At 47.4% G+C, this 15,090-nt stretch overlaps 1 protein-coding gene across 2 annotated transcripts in view; it reads left to right on the top strand.

Annotated features, from left to right (window-relative positions):
• The window catches only part of LOC147124902 (interleukin-13 receptor subunit alpha-1-like), a 78,196-nt gene that overhangs the window by 37,758 nt on the left and 25,348 nt on the right, over positions 1 to 15,090 (top strand). For both annotated transcript variants that reach the window (XM_085994639.1, XM_085994629.1), the window contains exons 6-7: positions 6,738 to 6,858; positions 6,949 to 7,133. In XM_085994639.1, coding sequence (XP_085850765.1) covers positions 6,738 to 6,858; positions 6,949 to 7,133 — 306 coding nt within the window. The remainder of the gene's footprint in view (positions 1 to 6,737; positions 6,859 to 6,948; positions 7,134 to 15,090) is intronic.

Here is a 15,090-nt window from a genome sequence, read left to right as displayed (position 1 = left end):
TGCGAGCCTGGGCTATTCAACTGCAGAGGCTTCCTAATTGAGTCGGATCCTGTCCAAACCAGGACACTTCCCAGCAGGGCTGATTTGCAGAATGATTGAGAGTTCCCCTCCCCCCGACACTCTCTTTGTAACCAGGCTTAAATCAGCTAACTTGGCACAGGCTAGGGATAGAACCCTGAGGTGTTATGCTAATCAGTACCACACTAATCCATGCAGTTACTCACATGGCCAGCGGGGGAGCCGCTGTTCATATAATCATACAACACAGGAGGAGGTAATTCGGCCCATCATGTCTGTGCTTTGAAAGAGCTATCAATTAGTCCCAATCCCCTGCTCTTTCCCCATAGCCCTGCAATTTTTTTTTTGCTTTCAAGAATATGCCTTTTGAAAGTTACTATTGAATCTGCTTCCACCATGTTTCAGGCAGTGTTAAACTTAGAAAAGATTTTCTTTTTTAATGCTGGCTTGCTTTCACAACATCCCAAAGCACTTTACAGCCAATGAAGTACTTTTTTGAAGTGTAATCACTGTTGTAGGAAATGCAGCAGCCAATTTGCGCACAGCAAGCTCCCACAAACTGCAATGAGATAATGAGCAGATAATCTGTTTTTAGTGATGTTGGTTGAGGGATAAATGCTGACTAGGACACCGGGGAGAACACCCCTGCTCTTCTTCAAATAGTGTCATGGGATCTTTTATGACCACCTGAAGGGGCAGACACACCTTGGTTTAATGTCTCATCCACAAGGTGGCACTTCTGACAGTGCAGCACTCTCTCAGTACTGCACTAGAGTGCCAGCCTAGATTTTGTGCTTAAGTCTCTGGAGTGGGACTTAAACCCATGACCTTCTTACGGAGGCGAGAGTGCTACCCACTGAGCCACTGCTGACACCTACAGCTTCCTCGTCCGTAGCTGTTGAGTTGCAGAGGTCAACAATGAATAAGCAGGGAGGAGGAAGAGTGATTAGGAAAATAATTCAAATTCAGAAAAATTGAATGAGGACAAAGACAGAATGGGTCGGAAAGTATAACAGTACAGTTTCGATTAAAAACATTACATAAAAAGGAAGGAAAGTGTATGGGGGATAGAGCGATGACTACATACAAGTAAGGCTTGTGTTGTGCAATGCTGATTCAGTCAGATAATGCAGTAGTTTGGAGCTGATGGTACAATTAGCAAAGTATTCACAAAGGTCAGTCCAGATGAAGGAGGCTATTCGTCCCATCTATCGCATCCTCTGTAGAACAACAACAGCCTTGGTTTATATAGCGTTTTAATGTAGGAATTGTCCCAAGGCAACTTCACAGGAGTGTAATTAGTCTAAAATTAACACTGAGCCAAAGAAGGAGATATTAGCACAAGTGACTAACAGCTTGGTCAAAGAGGTTGGTTTTAAGGAGGGGCTTAAAGGAGGAATGAGAGGTGGAGAGTTTTAACACATGATTACCAATCACAGTTTCTACGTGTCTCTTGAATGAGTGCAGAATTTCTGCCTCCACTCCCTTAACATTCCAGGGATTGATGACGCTCTCTGTGAAGAAGTCCAAACGTACCTTTAACCGTTTTGTATCTGTGTTCCCTTATCCAGCAGTCGGGTTTCACCTTGAAATAGTGACTCTTGTTAATCTTTTCTATTCCATTCGGTACATTCCATTCCTCTATACGGTCCCCTCTCACTTGCCTCCTTTCAAGGACAAAGTGCCCCGAGGTTTTCTAACCTGTCTTTGTTTACTCAGTTGCCTGACGCTAGGGACCAGCCTGTGGTCATTCTCTGCCCTGTTTATAGGGATTGGAGGTTTCTCCAGGAGGTCAAGTTAACATAACTTACCTGACAGAATTGGATTCACTGACTGTGTTCAAATCCCCCCATGACCTCATCCCTCCCTATCTCTGTAACCTCCTTCCAGCCCTACAACCCTCCGAGATCTCTGGGCTCCTCCAGTCCTAGCTTCTTGCGCTACCCCAATTTTAATTGCTCCACCATTGGCATCTGTGCTTTCAGCTGCCAAGGCCCTAAGCACTGGAATTTCCTCTCTAAACCTCTCTGTCTCTCCACCTCTCTTTCTTCCTTTAAGATGCTCCTTAAAACCTACCTCTTTGACTGTGCTTTTGGTCACTTGTGCTAATGTCTCCTTGTGTGGCTTGGTGTCAATTTTTGTCTGATAACGCTTCTCTGAAGCGCTTTGGGGCATTTTACTATGTTAGAGGCACTATATAAATGCCGAATGGCCTCCTTCTGTGCTGTACTATTCTATGATTCTATAAGTACAGGAACTTCATGCCATTCAATACATTTGAATGGGGAGCCAGTCAGCGAGATGGCGTTTTCGCGCAGTTTACGGAGCAGTGGCACATCTCGGACAGCGGCTTCCAGATTTTCGCGTTTAATTGCACATCTGCGCTCGCCTGCAGTTGCTTTCTGATTTGAGCATAAATAACGGTTAGCCTCAGTTATTTTTACAGTAAATTCTGGTCCATTGTGTTTGGAATTAAAATCAACAACTTTATTTCATTATCAATTTTGGTACATAGTGTCTTGTCATTGCTGTTTGTTGGTCTGCATTGTCAGAATGTCATTGCTAGTGGTTGTGAGTGGTTAGGATCTGGAATGCACAGCCTGAAAGAATGGTGGAGGCAGACTCAATCATGACTTTCAAAGGGGAATTGGATAAGTATCTGAAGGAAAAGAATTTGCAGGGCTATGAGGAAGGGGTGGGGTAGTGGGACTAGCTGAAGTGCTCTTGCATGGGCTCGATGGGCAGAATGGCCTCCTGTGCTGTAACCATTCTATGATTTATGATCCCCCCCAATCAGGACACCTCCTCATCCCTGCACCAATCACCCGAACTAGTAGCTGCGGCCTCCGCACATTCAGCCAATTCATTATCCATCTCTTATGTTTTACCTTGGATACCCACTGCCTTAGGTTTGTGCAATTGCCTCTCAAGTGAAACTTTATGAAAGGCTATCTGGAAGGCTAAGTACACGATGTTATAAAGCACAGTGTCAGCCGTGGCTCAGTCGGTAGCACTCTCACCTCTGAGTCAGAAGGATCATGGGTTCAAGCCCCACTCCAGAGACTTGAGCCTTGAGCACACAATCCAGACTGACCCCTCAGTCCAGTGCTGAGGGAGTGCTGCACTATTGGAGGTGCCGCCTTTCGGATAAGATGTTAAACTGAGGTCCCGTCTTCTCTCTCCGGTGGATGTAAAAAATCCCACGGCACTACTTCAATAGAAGAACAGGGGCATTCTCCCTGGTGTCCTGGCCAATAGTTATCCCTCAACCAACACATAAAACAGATTATCTGGTCATAATCACATTGCTGTTTGTGGAACCTTGCTGTGCACAAGTTTGCTGTTGCGTTTCCTACATTACAACAATGACTACAATTCAAAAAGTACTTTTTTAGCAGTAAAGCACTTTGCAACATCCTGAGGTTAAGAACGATGCTATATAAATGCAAGTCTTTCTTTTCCCCAGGTATCCATTTGGGATGATAAAGTTATTCCCTGATCGGTTATTTTCACACACGTGCTCCTCAAGTTTGTCCCTAATGGTCGATTCCATCATTTTGTCACTTGCTGATGTAAGATTAAGGGTCTGCAGTTACTTGGATTGTGTTATTGCCATTGGCTTGTTTCCAAACCAATGGGGGCTCCCCTGTCTTCATCAACTTCCTCTTGATGACTATTAAAACTTCATGGGTTTTGTCCCTAGTCCATTTATTACTGTGATATTTGTCTGTGAAATCTCTGTTCCAGTACTGGAATTCGTCCAACCTTATGAACTGGTGTCAAAGGGGCAGTTTGCAGAAGCACATTGATTCTTCTATGTACTGAAACTTGTGCTCTTGCGTAATCTTACAGCACAGAAGGAGGCCATTCAGTCCATCGTGTCTATGCTGGCTATTTGAAAGAGCATAAACCGGGTTTTCACTGAAGTTATAGCGGCCGATCAGGAGAACCCCAAAAGGAAATTCCCAGTGAATCTGTTTAGAAACTATTAAAAATCTGATATCCTACCAGTTCTTTACAGTAGCTTATAACAGAGTCCCTGATGAAACATCACATGGCTGCCTCAAAATAGAATGGCCCATGTGAAACAGGCTACTGTCCAATTATGTCCAGAGTTGAAGCAGGCCCATTTGAAGATCAAATGGATTCTTCTCAATCGTCAGGCAATTAAGATATTAACCATCTCTAACATTTAAGAAGACAAGAGTTGAACAGTAATGTCTTGTCGCTCTGGTAGTTTGTCAGTTAGTTATTTTGTTTATGATACTTGACCACATCTTGTCTAACGTTTGTGCTTTTAGCAATGTTTGAAATAATAAGACTATCTCAGGATTCGGCCATTAGAGTTCATGATTTTATCGACTTATTTCCACCTGCAAATTTTCATACATCAACAACAACTTGCATTTATATAGTGCCTTTAATGTAGTAAAACATCTCAAGGTGCTTCACAGGAGTGTTAGCAAACAAAATTTGACACCGAGCCACATAAGGCGAAATTGAGGCAGATGACCAAAAGCTTGGTCAAAGAGGTAGGCTTTAAGGAGCATCTTAAAGGAGGAAAGAGAGGTAGAGAGGCAGAGAGGTTTAGGGAGGGAATTCCAGAGCTTAGGGCCCAGGCAGTTGAAAGCACGGCCGCCTATGGTGAAGCGATTAAAATCAGGGATGCTCAAGAGGCCAGAATTGGAAGAGCGCAGATATCTCGGAGGATTATAGAGCTGGAGGAGATTACAGAGATAGGGAGGGGCGAGGCCATGGAGGGATTTGAAAATAAGGATAAAAAATTTAAAATGGAGGTGTTTCTTAACCAGAAACTAGTGTAGGTTAGTGAGCGCAGGAGTGATGGGTGAATGGGACTTGGTGCGAGTTAGGACACGTCGAAAGGGCTGGACCCAGACATCTACTAATGTTCTGACACAAAAACAAATAGGAAATGTTTTTAATAGGGCAAATCCAAAGCCACTCTTTAATTCATTTTATTATGTCTATCTAAAATCATATAAAAATATTATACAGTCTAATCCTAATAATTCAGTCATATTTTGGAACCAAATTCTAAACCATTCCAATTGAGCAACTAAAGACACAGCAGAGTTATTTAGTGATAAAAATGTGGATTAAACGACTGTGCTTATTTAGCCCATCCTCCATCACAACAATTTTTAAGTCGACTGGAATATGTATCCAAAATTAGAGAAAGGATCCACAAGAGAGCAAGGGGAAGTGAAGCTGAAGAACGTGAGAATGACAGACGAGGATGATGCCTCAATCTAGAATCTTAGGGCTGGATTTTCTCAATGGGGAGCTTTTGGAGGCGGGACTCCCAGTTGTCGGGTTTTAGTTCCGCCTCCATCGACTTGTGGTCAACCCTCGCTATTTTCCCTTGATTGACCTTGTTAAGCCCGCCCAGCGGGTCTAGCAGGCCAATTAAGGGAAAGTCAGTTACAGGTGACATCAGCGAGTGACATTTCATCTGTCAAGAGCTTTTGACAGATGAAATGTCAGCATTTTACGGCTCTGTGAAACTGTCAAACACGGACAATCTGTCCTCTAAGTTGAGCCCTTCCACTCAGGCTCAGTTAGAGATCTCTCCAGACCAGAAAGCAGAGGCTGCAGCTTTTGACAGTTCAGCGGCCATTCTGCTTTCTGTGCCGGTGAGATGAGGGTCTCCCGAGACCTGAAGGGATGAAGGCTGCAGGAAGAAGTAAAGGTAAGTAAAACTTATTAAAACACTTTACACACACCTCACACACTCACCTCTCCACACTTGCACCCATAACTCACCTGCACACCAGACATCTCGGCCCCTGTGAACCCCGCAGACCGACAGCCCACCTCGCTGACCCTGGCGTGGTTCGGAGCCGTCGGAAAGCCCGCACTTCAGGGCTGAAAACAGGGATTCTCAAAAAAACTGCCTGTTAACTACCCAGGAGGTGGGTACCCGGCGCGGGTCGGGTTACCACCTCCTGGGAAGATGGCACGGAGGCAGGTTGGGGGCAGGATGGGTACCCGCCCCCAGATTCTGCCATTTTCCTGGTAATCCCGCCTTAATACCCGCCTCCCCAGGGCTGGCAAAATCGCCCCCAGAGTAGCTGTTTCACATTTCTCCCTTTCAAACACAACGTTGAACTCAATCATATTGTGATTGCTGTTAGAAAAATGTTCACACATCGTTAGGCTGTAAACTAAATCTGGCTCTTTACTCGTTATTAAATCTAATATGGCCTGCCCCCTTGTGGTTTGGTGCAGCAAAATAGACCCCTCTACATTCGAAGCAGGATCCTTGCCCCTCCTCCCACCCCCTCTGGTGTTGGCCATGGCTAGTCTGGGGTGCGGAGCATGGTTGTGATGTTTAACTGCTAACCTGGCCAGAGTACTCCCTGTGGGAGTCCAATTAATTGTAACTGCTCATGGATTGCGGAGACCAGTTTGAAATTAGTAAATCGCTTGTAGGTTTCACGTGGCAGGTTAGAAAAACCCCAGATGATATGTCTGACCTCGTCTTTTAATAATCTCGTTTTGCATTTGTAGCAAAGTTTGGTGCTGCGAGTTTGCCAAATGCACAAGAGAGACAAGATATTTGTGGATATATACGCATAAGTGTTGGAGAGAGACTTGTGATGGGCAGTAATACTGGGAGGAATTCCTATTCAGTTATTTTTTCTCCCTGTGATGTTAGTCTCTCTGACTTTCTTTCTTTCTGTTATTTCCTTTTGTAGGTGATGCTGACACTGCCGTCACAAACTTTGGCTGTGTTTGCTACAACTTTGAATACATAAATTGTACTTGGGACATCGGAAATAAAACACCCTCCGACACAGTCTATGACTTCCATTACTGGTAACTAAGTATTGAGTCTTTAAATGGCAGAGGAAACTTTGATCTGGTGTACATATATGTGCGGACTAAATGTGCCTTGTGATCATGTAGGCAAAAGGAAATGGACGTCATTCAGAACTGTACCAGTTACATATTAAAAGATGGCAGGGCCTCTGGTTGCCACCTTCAACACAATGAGTTCAAGGATGGATTTGACTTGAATACTCGTGTCACAGGAGTAAGTGCTGGTGCGAAGATAAAGCCATTCTTCTTCAACCTGGAAAGCAATACCTTCGGTAAGTTGCACATTCTGTGCCATCAAAATCCGTATTAATCGGATGCAGTGATTTCCTGAGTCAGTGCCATTCTCATCAGACTGAGGAATCTTTTGAGTAGATTTTCAACTCGAAGCCCAAGCGGAAGACAGCTACTCCGACGGTTCAGTGCTCCCTCAGTACTGCCACTCCGACAGTGCGGTGCTCCCTCAGTACTGCCCCTTCGACAGTGCAGTGCTCCCTCAGTACTGCCACTCCGACAGTGCAGTGCTCCCTCAGTACTGCCACTCCGACAGTGCAGCGCTCCCTAAGTACTGCCCCTCCGACAGTGCAGTGCTCCCTCAGTACTGCCACTCCGACAGTGCAGTGCTCCCTCAGTACTGCCACTCCGACAGTGCAGCGCTCCCTCAGTACTGACACTCCGACAGCGCAGCACTCCCTCAGTGCTGCCCCTCCGACAGTGCAGCGCTCCCTAAGTACTGCCCCTCCGACAGTGCAGCGTTCCCTCAGTACTGCCCCTCCGACAGTGCAGTGCTCCCTCAGTACTGCCCCTCCGACAGTGCAGTGCTCCCTCAGTACAGCCCCTCTGACAGTGCAGTGCTCTCTCAATACTGCCACTCCGACAGTGCAGTGCTCCCTCAGTACTGACCCTCCAACAGTGCAGCACACCCTCAGTACTGTCCCTCTGACAGTGCGGCGCTCCCTTAGTACAGATCCTCCGACAGTGCAGCACTCCCTCAGTACTGCCCCTCCGACAGTGCAGCGCTCCCACAGTACTGCCCCTCTGACAGTGCAATACCCCCTCAGTACAGCTCCTCTGACAGTGCAGCACTCCCTCAGTACAGCCCCTCCAACCATGCAGCACTCCCTTAGTACTGACCCTCCGACAGTGCAGCACTGCCTCAGTACTGCCCCTCCCACAGTGCAGCACTCCCTCAGTACTGCCCCTCCAACCGTGCAGCACTCCCTCAGTACTGCCCCTCCGACCATGCAGCAGTCCCTCAGTACTGCCCCTCCGACAGTGCAGCAGTCCCTCAGTACTGCCCCTCCGACAGTGCAGCACTCCCTCAGTACTGCCCCTCCAACCGTGCAGCACTCCCTCAGTACTGCCCCTCCGACCATGCAGCAGTCCCTCAGTACTGCCCCTCCGACAGTGCAGCAGTCCCTCAGTACTGCCCCTCCGACAGTGCAGCACTCCCTCAGTACTGCCCCTCCAACCGTGCAGCACTCCCTCAGCACTGCCCCTCCGACCGTGCAGCAGTCCCTCAGTACTGCCCCTCCGACCGTGCAGCAGTCCCTCAGTACTGCCCCTCCGACCATGCAGCAGTCCCTCAGTACTGCCCCTCCGACAGTGCAGCACTCCCTCAGTACTGCCCCTCCGACCATGCAGCAGTCCCTCAGTACAGCCCCTCCAACTGTGCAGCACTCCCTCAGTACTGACCCTCCGACAGTGCAGCACTGCCTCAGTACTGCCCCTCCCACAGTGCAGCACTCCCTCAGTACTGCCCCTCCAACTGTGCAGCACTCCCTCAGTACTGCCCCTCCGACCATGCAGCAGTCCCTCAGTACTGCCCCTCCGACAGTGCAGCACTCCCTCAGTACTGCCCCTCCGACAGTGCAGCACTCCCTCAGTACTGCCCCTCCGACCATGCAGCACTCCCTCAGTACTGCCTCTCCGACCATGCAGCAGTCCCTCAGTACTGCCCCTCCGACAGTGCAGCACTCCCTCAGTACTGCCCCTCCGATTGCAGCGATTTGAACCCACGACCTTCTGACTCAGTGGTGAAAGTGCTACAACCGAGCCATGGCTAGTATCAATAACAAGTAGCCGAGCTCCAATTTTACACCCATATAGTGACTGGGTGGTAGAGTGGCATAGCTCACTGTGCATTCACCTCCTCAACTTGGGTTCAAATCTAATTTGGACTGTTGGGTGAAAAGTATCCTCTTTTTGCTATCTTTAAGGATCCCAAAGAAATTGAGTTAAGTCAGCCTTGAATAAGTCCCATAAGACAAAATTCCCTTAAGCATCACACTGTGCTGAACAGATGCAGTTTAAATAAATAAATTGACTGGCTCTGCCTTCAGTGTTGTGAAATCAGTTGGCTGGTGTCCAACCCGGTCAAGAAACAACACTCCAACTATGTAAAGGGGAGGGTTTAACATTTCAGTATCATTTACTGTCTGTCTGTGTTGATCTTGGCAGCTACTGTTGTACCAATTTGTAAAGCAGGAAATTGGGAGTGGGGGAGTTTACTGTTAAGCTTTCCCCAGCTATAATGAACACATCAGAAGTTAATGGTTGATGTGTAAGCAGCCAGAGCAAATAGGCATACAGGGTAGAAGCCAGATAACATTGGAATACTGGGCAGTGCCAATACCCGGAAATACCACCCACTGCTATTTTAGGATACATATAAATGCTTGGGAATTAGTGTTCTGGATATTAGTGCTCTTGGCAGTGAAAGGACAAGGACAGCACGTAGGAAGTCCACCACACACTTTGTTAAAAAGAAAGAACTTTTATTTATACAGCGCCTTTCATGACCTCGGGACATCCGAAAGAACATTACAGCCAATGAAGTACTTCTGAAATGTAGTCACTGTTCTAATGTAGCAAGGGTGATAGCCAATTTGCGTACAGCAAGCTCCCACAAACAGCAATGTGATAATGACCAGGTAATCTGTTTTAGTGATGTTGGTTGAGGGCTAAATATTGGCCCCAGGACACCGGGGAGAACTCCGCTGCTCTTCAAATAATGCCGTGGCATCTTTACATCCACCTGACTAGTAGTGCTATTACCCACTGCCCCTTTCATGCCCACTCTACAGCAGTGCAAAAGGCAGTAGCATTCTTAATGGGTATGGTAGTGCAGTGGTTATGTTATTGGATTAGTAATCTGCGAGGCATGAATCCAAAACATGAGTTCACAATCCCACCGTGGCAATTTCAGAATTTGAATTCAGTTAAAAAAAAATACAGACAAAAAGAACCTGGATATCAGTAAAAGTAACCATGAAGCTGTCAGATTGCCTTTACAAACCCAGCTAACTCATTAATGCCTTTTGTGGAAGGAAACCTGCTGTCCTGAAGCCAGTCTGGCCTATGTGACTCCAAACCCACACCAACATGGTTGACCTTAACTGCTCTCTGAATTGGCAGAGCAAGCCACGCAGTTACATGAAATCTGCTACAAAGAAGGTCCGCCACCATCTTCTCAGGGCAACTAGGGATGGGCAATAAATGTCGGCCTTGCCAGAGAGGCCCACATCCTGAGAATAAATAAAGCATTTAAATTGAGCAGGTGGTGCTGCCTCTGAGACGCAACCAATGAGATCTAGGCAGTGTTTCCAGACACTAGAATATGGCCCAAGCAGTGTGCAATGAGCGTGTGCTACCAGACGCAAGTGAAGTGGCATGATTTAACGAAGGTCGCTGTTACGTCCGTGTAATAATAAGAAAAGGACTGCAGAGAATGGTACAACAGGTGTTTACTCAACGTGGTTCAAACTGCAACTGAAACAACAGATTACTACTCAGCATTATATACAGGTGTGGTCACTGCCGGTACTACAGTATACATGAGCTGTAGAAAGTAGTTCCCCACTTAAAGGTACATACATTACAATTCCTCCCCTTTTAGATTAACAGTACCATAACACTCATTTAACAATTAAATATCAAACTAATTACAATTAACACTTTTAACATGCAACATTAGCTGAAAATAGTCTCTTTATAAATTCAGTCTTTGGGGAGGCTTCCTGATCCTTTCTGGATAGCGCCTTTCCCGAGTGTCTTGCTCTTGGTGCGGAGGCGATTCTGGCCCCCTGTCGTCGGTTGGTTCATCAGCTTCCGATGCTACTGTTTCTGGGGTAGATGCTACCTGTACGTCGGGTTCATCACCAGGTACGTATGGGCGAGGCATGGGGTTGACTCATTCCTGTGACTCTAGGATCTGGTCAGCATGGCGTCTCACGATGCTCTCCCCAATGTCCACTGTGTACATTAGTGGCCCCTGCCATGTGCATATTGTTCCTGGTTGCCATTTCTCTGTTCGGTAGTCGCGTGCCAAGACTGGTTGCCCTACATTGAAGCTCCTTGTCGGCTTCTCATTGATGTGCTGGAATTGCTTACTCTCAACATCTCTTCGTACATTTGGTCTGAGCAAATCCAGACGAGATCTCAACCTTCGGTTAAAGAACATCATGGCCGGGGTCTGGTTGGTGACTGCATGTGTCGCATTTCTGTAGGCTAACAGGAAATTGTCCACCTTATGCTGCAGTGGAATGTCGTCATCGCACATGGCCCTTACTGCTTTTTTAAAGGTTTGTACGAACCTCTCAGCCAATCCATTTGTGGCTGGATGATACGGGGCGGATGTGTAATGCCTTACCCCATTCCTTTTCATAAATCTTCGAAACTCTTCAGACACAAACTGTGGTCCGTTATCAGAGCAAATCTGCTCTGGCAAGCCGTTCCTGGCAAAAATGGTCCGTAGGACTGCAAGTTTTCTCCGTGGTGGTGGAGGACATTTTGATCATCTCAGGCCATTTTGAGTGTGCATCCACGGCTATTAAAAACATTGAGTCCATGAATGGACCAGCAAAATCAATATGCACCCGTTGCCATGGAGATGAGGGCCACTCCCATGGGTGTAGAGGGGCATGTGGTGGTGCATTTTGGACCTTCTGGCATCCTGAGCAGCTCTTTGTCAGGTCCTCGATTTGCTGATCGATCCCCAGCCACCACACATAAGCCCTAGCAAGGCTTTTCATTTTCACCCCTCCCAGATGACCTTCATGAAGCTCATTGAGCACTCTCTCCCTTAACTTGGGTGGAATTACCATTTGGGATCCACACATCAAGGTCCCCTGGCATACTGACAGCTGTTCTCTTCTGGATGAGAATGCTGGCAACAGTGAGTCGCCATGTGCTGGCCATCCCTTCACCGTCAAATCATATACCCGAGACAGTGTCGGGTCATTTCGGGTCTCCTTCTCTATACCAGCGTTAGTTACTGGCAAGCATTCAATTATAGTCGAAAGAAATATTTCGACAGGATCCACTGCTGGTGCTTCCTCCGCAGTAGGCAGTGGCAGGCATGATAGCCCATCAGCGTTTCCATGGTGTTTCGTGCCCTTATACTCGATTTCATATTGGTGCGCCCCTAGAAAAAGGGACCATCTTTGTAGCCGTTGCGCAGTCATCACCGGAACGCCCTTCTTTGGATTAAAGATGGAGACAAGTGGGTGGTGGTCAGTCAGCAAGGTGAACTTCTGCCCGTACAGATAGTGATTGAAATTTTTCACTCCCCACACTAGGCTGAGGGCCTCCCTGTCAATCTGGGCGTAGTTACGCTCGGCTGAGGTTAGTGACCGAGACGCAAAGGCTACTGGCCTCTCCGAGCCGTCCGGGAATTTGTGCGACAGCACCGCTCCAATGCCATAGGGTGATGCATCACACGCCAACTGAATTGGTAGTGCTGGGTTGAAATGAGCCAACACCTCTTTTGATGTAATCAATGCTTTGCTCTTCTGGAAAGCTTGTTTACATTCGTCACTCCACTTCCATGGTACCCCCGTTTGCAGTAGGGTGTTCAGTGGGTGTAGTACGGTAGACAAATTCGGCAAGAACTTATGGTAGTAGTTCACCAGCCTGAGGAACAACCTCAGTTGTGACACATTTTCCGGTGCTGGAGCCTTGACTATTGCCTCAATCTTTTCAGGGGACTTATGTAACCCCTCTTTATCAATAACATGACCACAATACGAGATCTGATTCTGGAAAAACTCGCATTTGTGGCGGTTAGCTCGGAGCCCATATTCCTTCAATCTAGTGAGCAGCTGCTCCAGGTTGGCGAGGTGACCACTGTCATTTTCGCCCGTGACCAGGATGTCGTCCAAATAACACTGGGTCCCTGGAATCCCTTGCAGGACTTGTTCCATTGCCCTTTGCCAAATAGCCGGAGCAGATGCTACCCCGAACACCAGCCGGTTGTATTGGTAGAGACCTTTATGAGTGTTGATCGTGAGGTACTGTTTCGAGGCTTCTTCTACCTCCATTTGCAGGTATGCCTGGGCCAGACCAATCTTAGTGAAGCGTTTCCCTCCAGATAGCGAGGCGAAAATATCTTTAATCCACGGAAGCGGATATTGTACAGTGTGAAGGACTGGGTTCACTGTCACCTTAAAGTCCCCACAGATGCGAACCTTCTTTGGTTCCCCAGGCGTATTACTCAATGACCTCTTCATTACAGGAGTGATGGGTGTAGCCCACTCGCTCCAGTCCACTTTGGACAGTACTCCTGAACGTTCCAAACCTTCCAGCTCTGCTTCGACGGCTGGGCGGATCGCATAAGGTACCGGTCTGGCCTTAAAAAGCTTTGTGCTTGCATTTTCCTCTATTTTGATCATTGCTGTTATGCCTTTTAGTGTTCCGAGTCCCTGCTGGAACACTTCTTGTGCATCAGTTAGCATTTTTGACAGTCGTCCAGGTGTGACGTCATCATCCTTTTTGGCATCTACTGTCAGTGCTTGTATGGAATGCCAATCTAGCTGTATCTTCCGGATCCATTCACGTCCTAGTAGTGGTGGTCCTCCATCTGGCAATACATATAGGTCAATTTTTGGTGTTTCCTTGCCGTTATATATAACGTTCACCCTTATTTTTCCTTTGGGGTAGACTTTTTGCCCCGTGTACGTCTTCAAGACAATCTTTGTATCTCTCAAGGGTATATGTGAGAATAGCCGCTTGTAGTCCCTTCCGGTTATGACTGTTAGGGCTGATCCTGTGTCCAATTCCATTTTCACTTGGACTCCTGCTATCTTGAGCGTGACCCAGATAGTTTGGTGATCCTCCATTTTGATCACATTATGTCGTTTCAGACAACCCAGCTCCTTGCTTCCGGAGTCTGTATCACTCTTCTGTTCGTTTGAACTACTCTCCGTCACCTTATGTACCTTCTTGTACTTCTCCTGTGGAGATTTCTTGCTGCTGGTTTTCTTTCCCGACCTGCAGACTCTTGCTATGTGTCCTACTTTTCCACACTGTCTGCACACTTTGTCCTTGAACCAGCAATAATTATGGTCGTGTGTTGTTCTGCCGCAGCGATAGCACTTCACTGTTCCGTATGACATTTCACTTGTGCCATATTCTTGCGGTCTCCGTTGTATCTCTGCAGCGCCCCGTGCGGCTGCTTCGTGTGATACTGCAATGCTGAAAGCCTTGTCCAGCGTAAGATCCTTTTCTGATAGAAGCCGTTTCTGGGTTCCTTCACTTTGAAGCCCACACACAAACTTGTCCCTTAAAGTATCTGCTAGTCCCGTTCCAAGCTGGCAGTGTTTCGATAGCTTGCGCAGTTCCGTTAAATACTCAGCATTACTTTCATCTTTATGCTGGTTCCTTTTGTGAAACTTAAATCTTTCTGCTATCAGCAGCGGTGTGGAGTTTAAGTGGTCCTGTAGGATTGACACTGTTTTCAAAATCCTTTTCTACTGGCTTCTCTGGGGTTACTAGGTTTCGTAGTAAGCCATACGTTTTTGCACCCATTGAATTCAACAATACCAGCGCTTTCTTGTCATCTGGCACTTCATTCACCTTGCAGTATACTTCTATGCGTTCGACATATGTCGTCCAATCTTCGACTTCATTGTCGAACGCTGTGATACTGCCACTCTTTGGCATTTTTGGGTGCGGTTAGACTGGCTTAAAATGGCATCTCCCGCGCTTTCCTTTCTTCCCCGCTGCGGCTTAAAATGGCGTCTCCCGCGCTGCTGCCAACGCCGCTCTCGGCGGCCCTCGTGGCAAATGGCGACGCCCTGTGGGTTTCGCGCACTGCTCCTGCGCTGCTGCCAACGCCGCTCTCTGCGGTCCTCGGGGCAATGGCAGCGCCTCGCATTTTCCTGCGCGCCTCTCTCCCCTGTTGACGCCGCTCGGTCCTGAACACCGGCTGCGCCCTGTGCGCTCTGCCCGCTC

The sequence above is a fragment of the Somniosus microcephalus genome, chromosome 1 (assembly GCF_052327205.1).
Source record: "Somniosus microcephalus isolate GS21.2 chromosome 1, FLI_Smic_1.0, whole genome shotgun sequence".
Lineage (NCBI taxonomy): Eukaryota > Metazoa > Chordata > Chondrichthyes > Squaliformes > Somniosidae > Somniosus > Somniosus microcephalus.
This window is presented reverse-complemented; position numbering and strand designations above follow the sequence as displayed.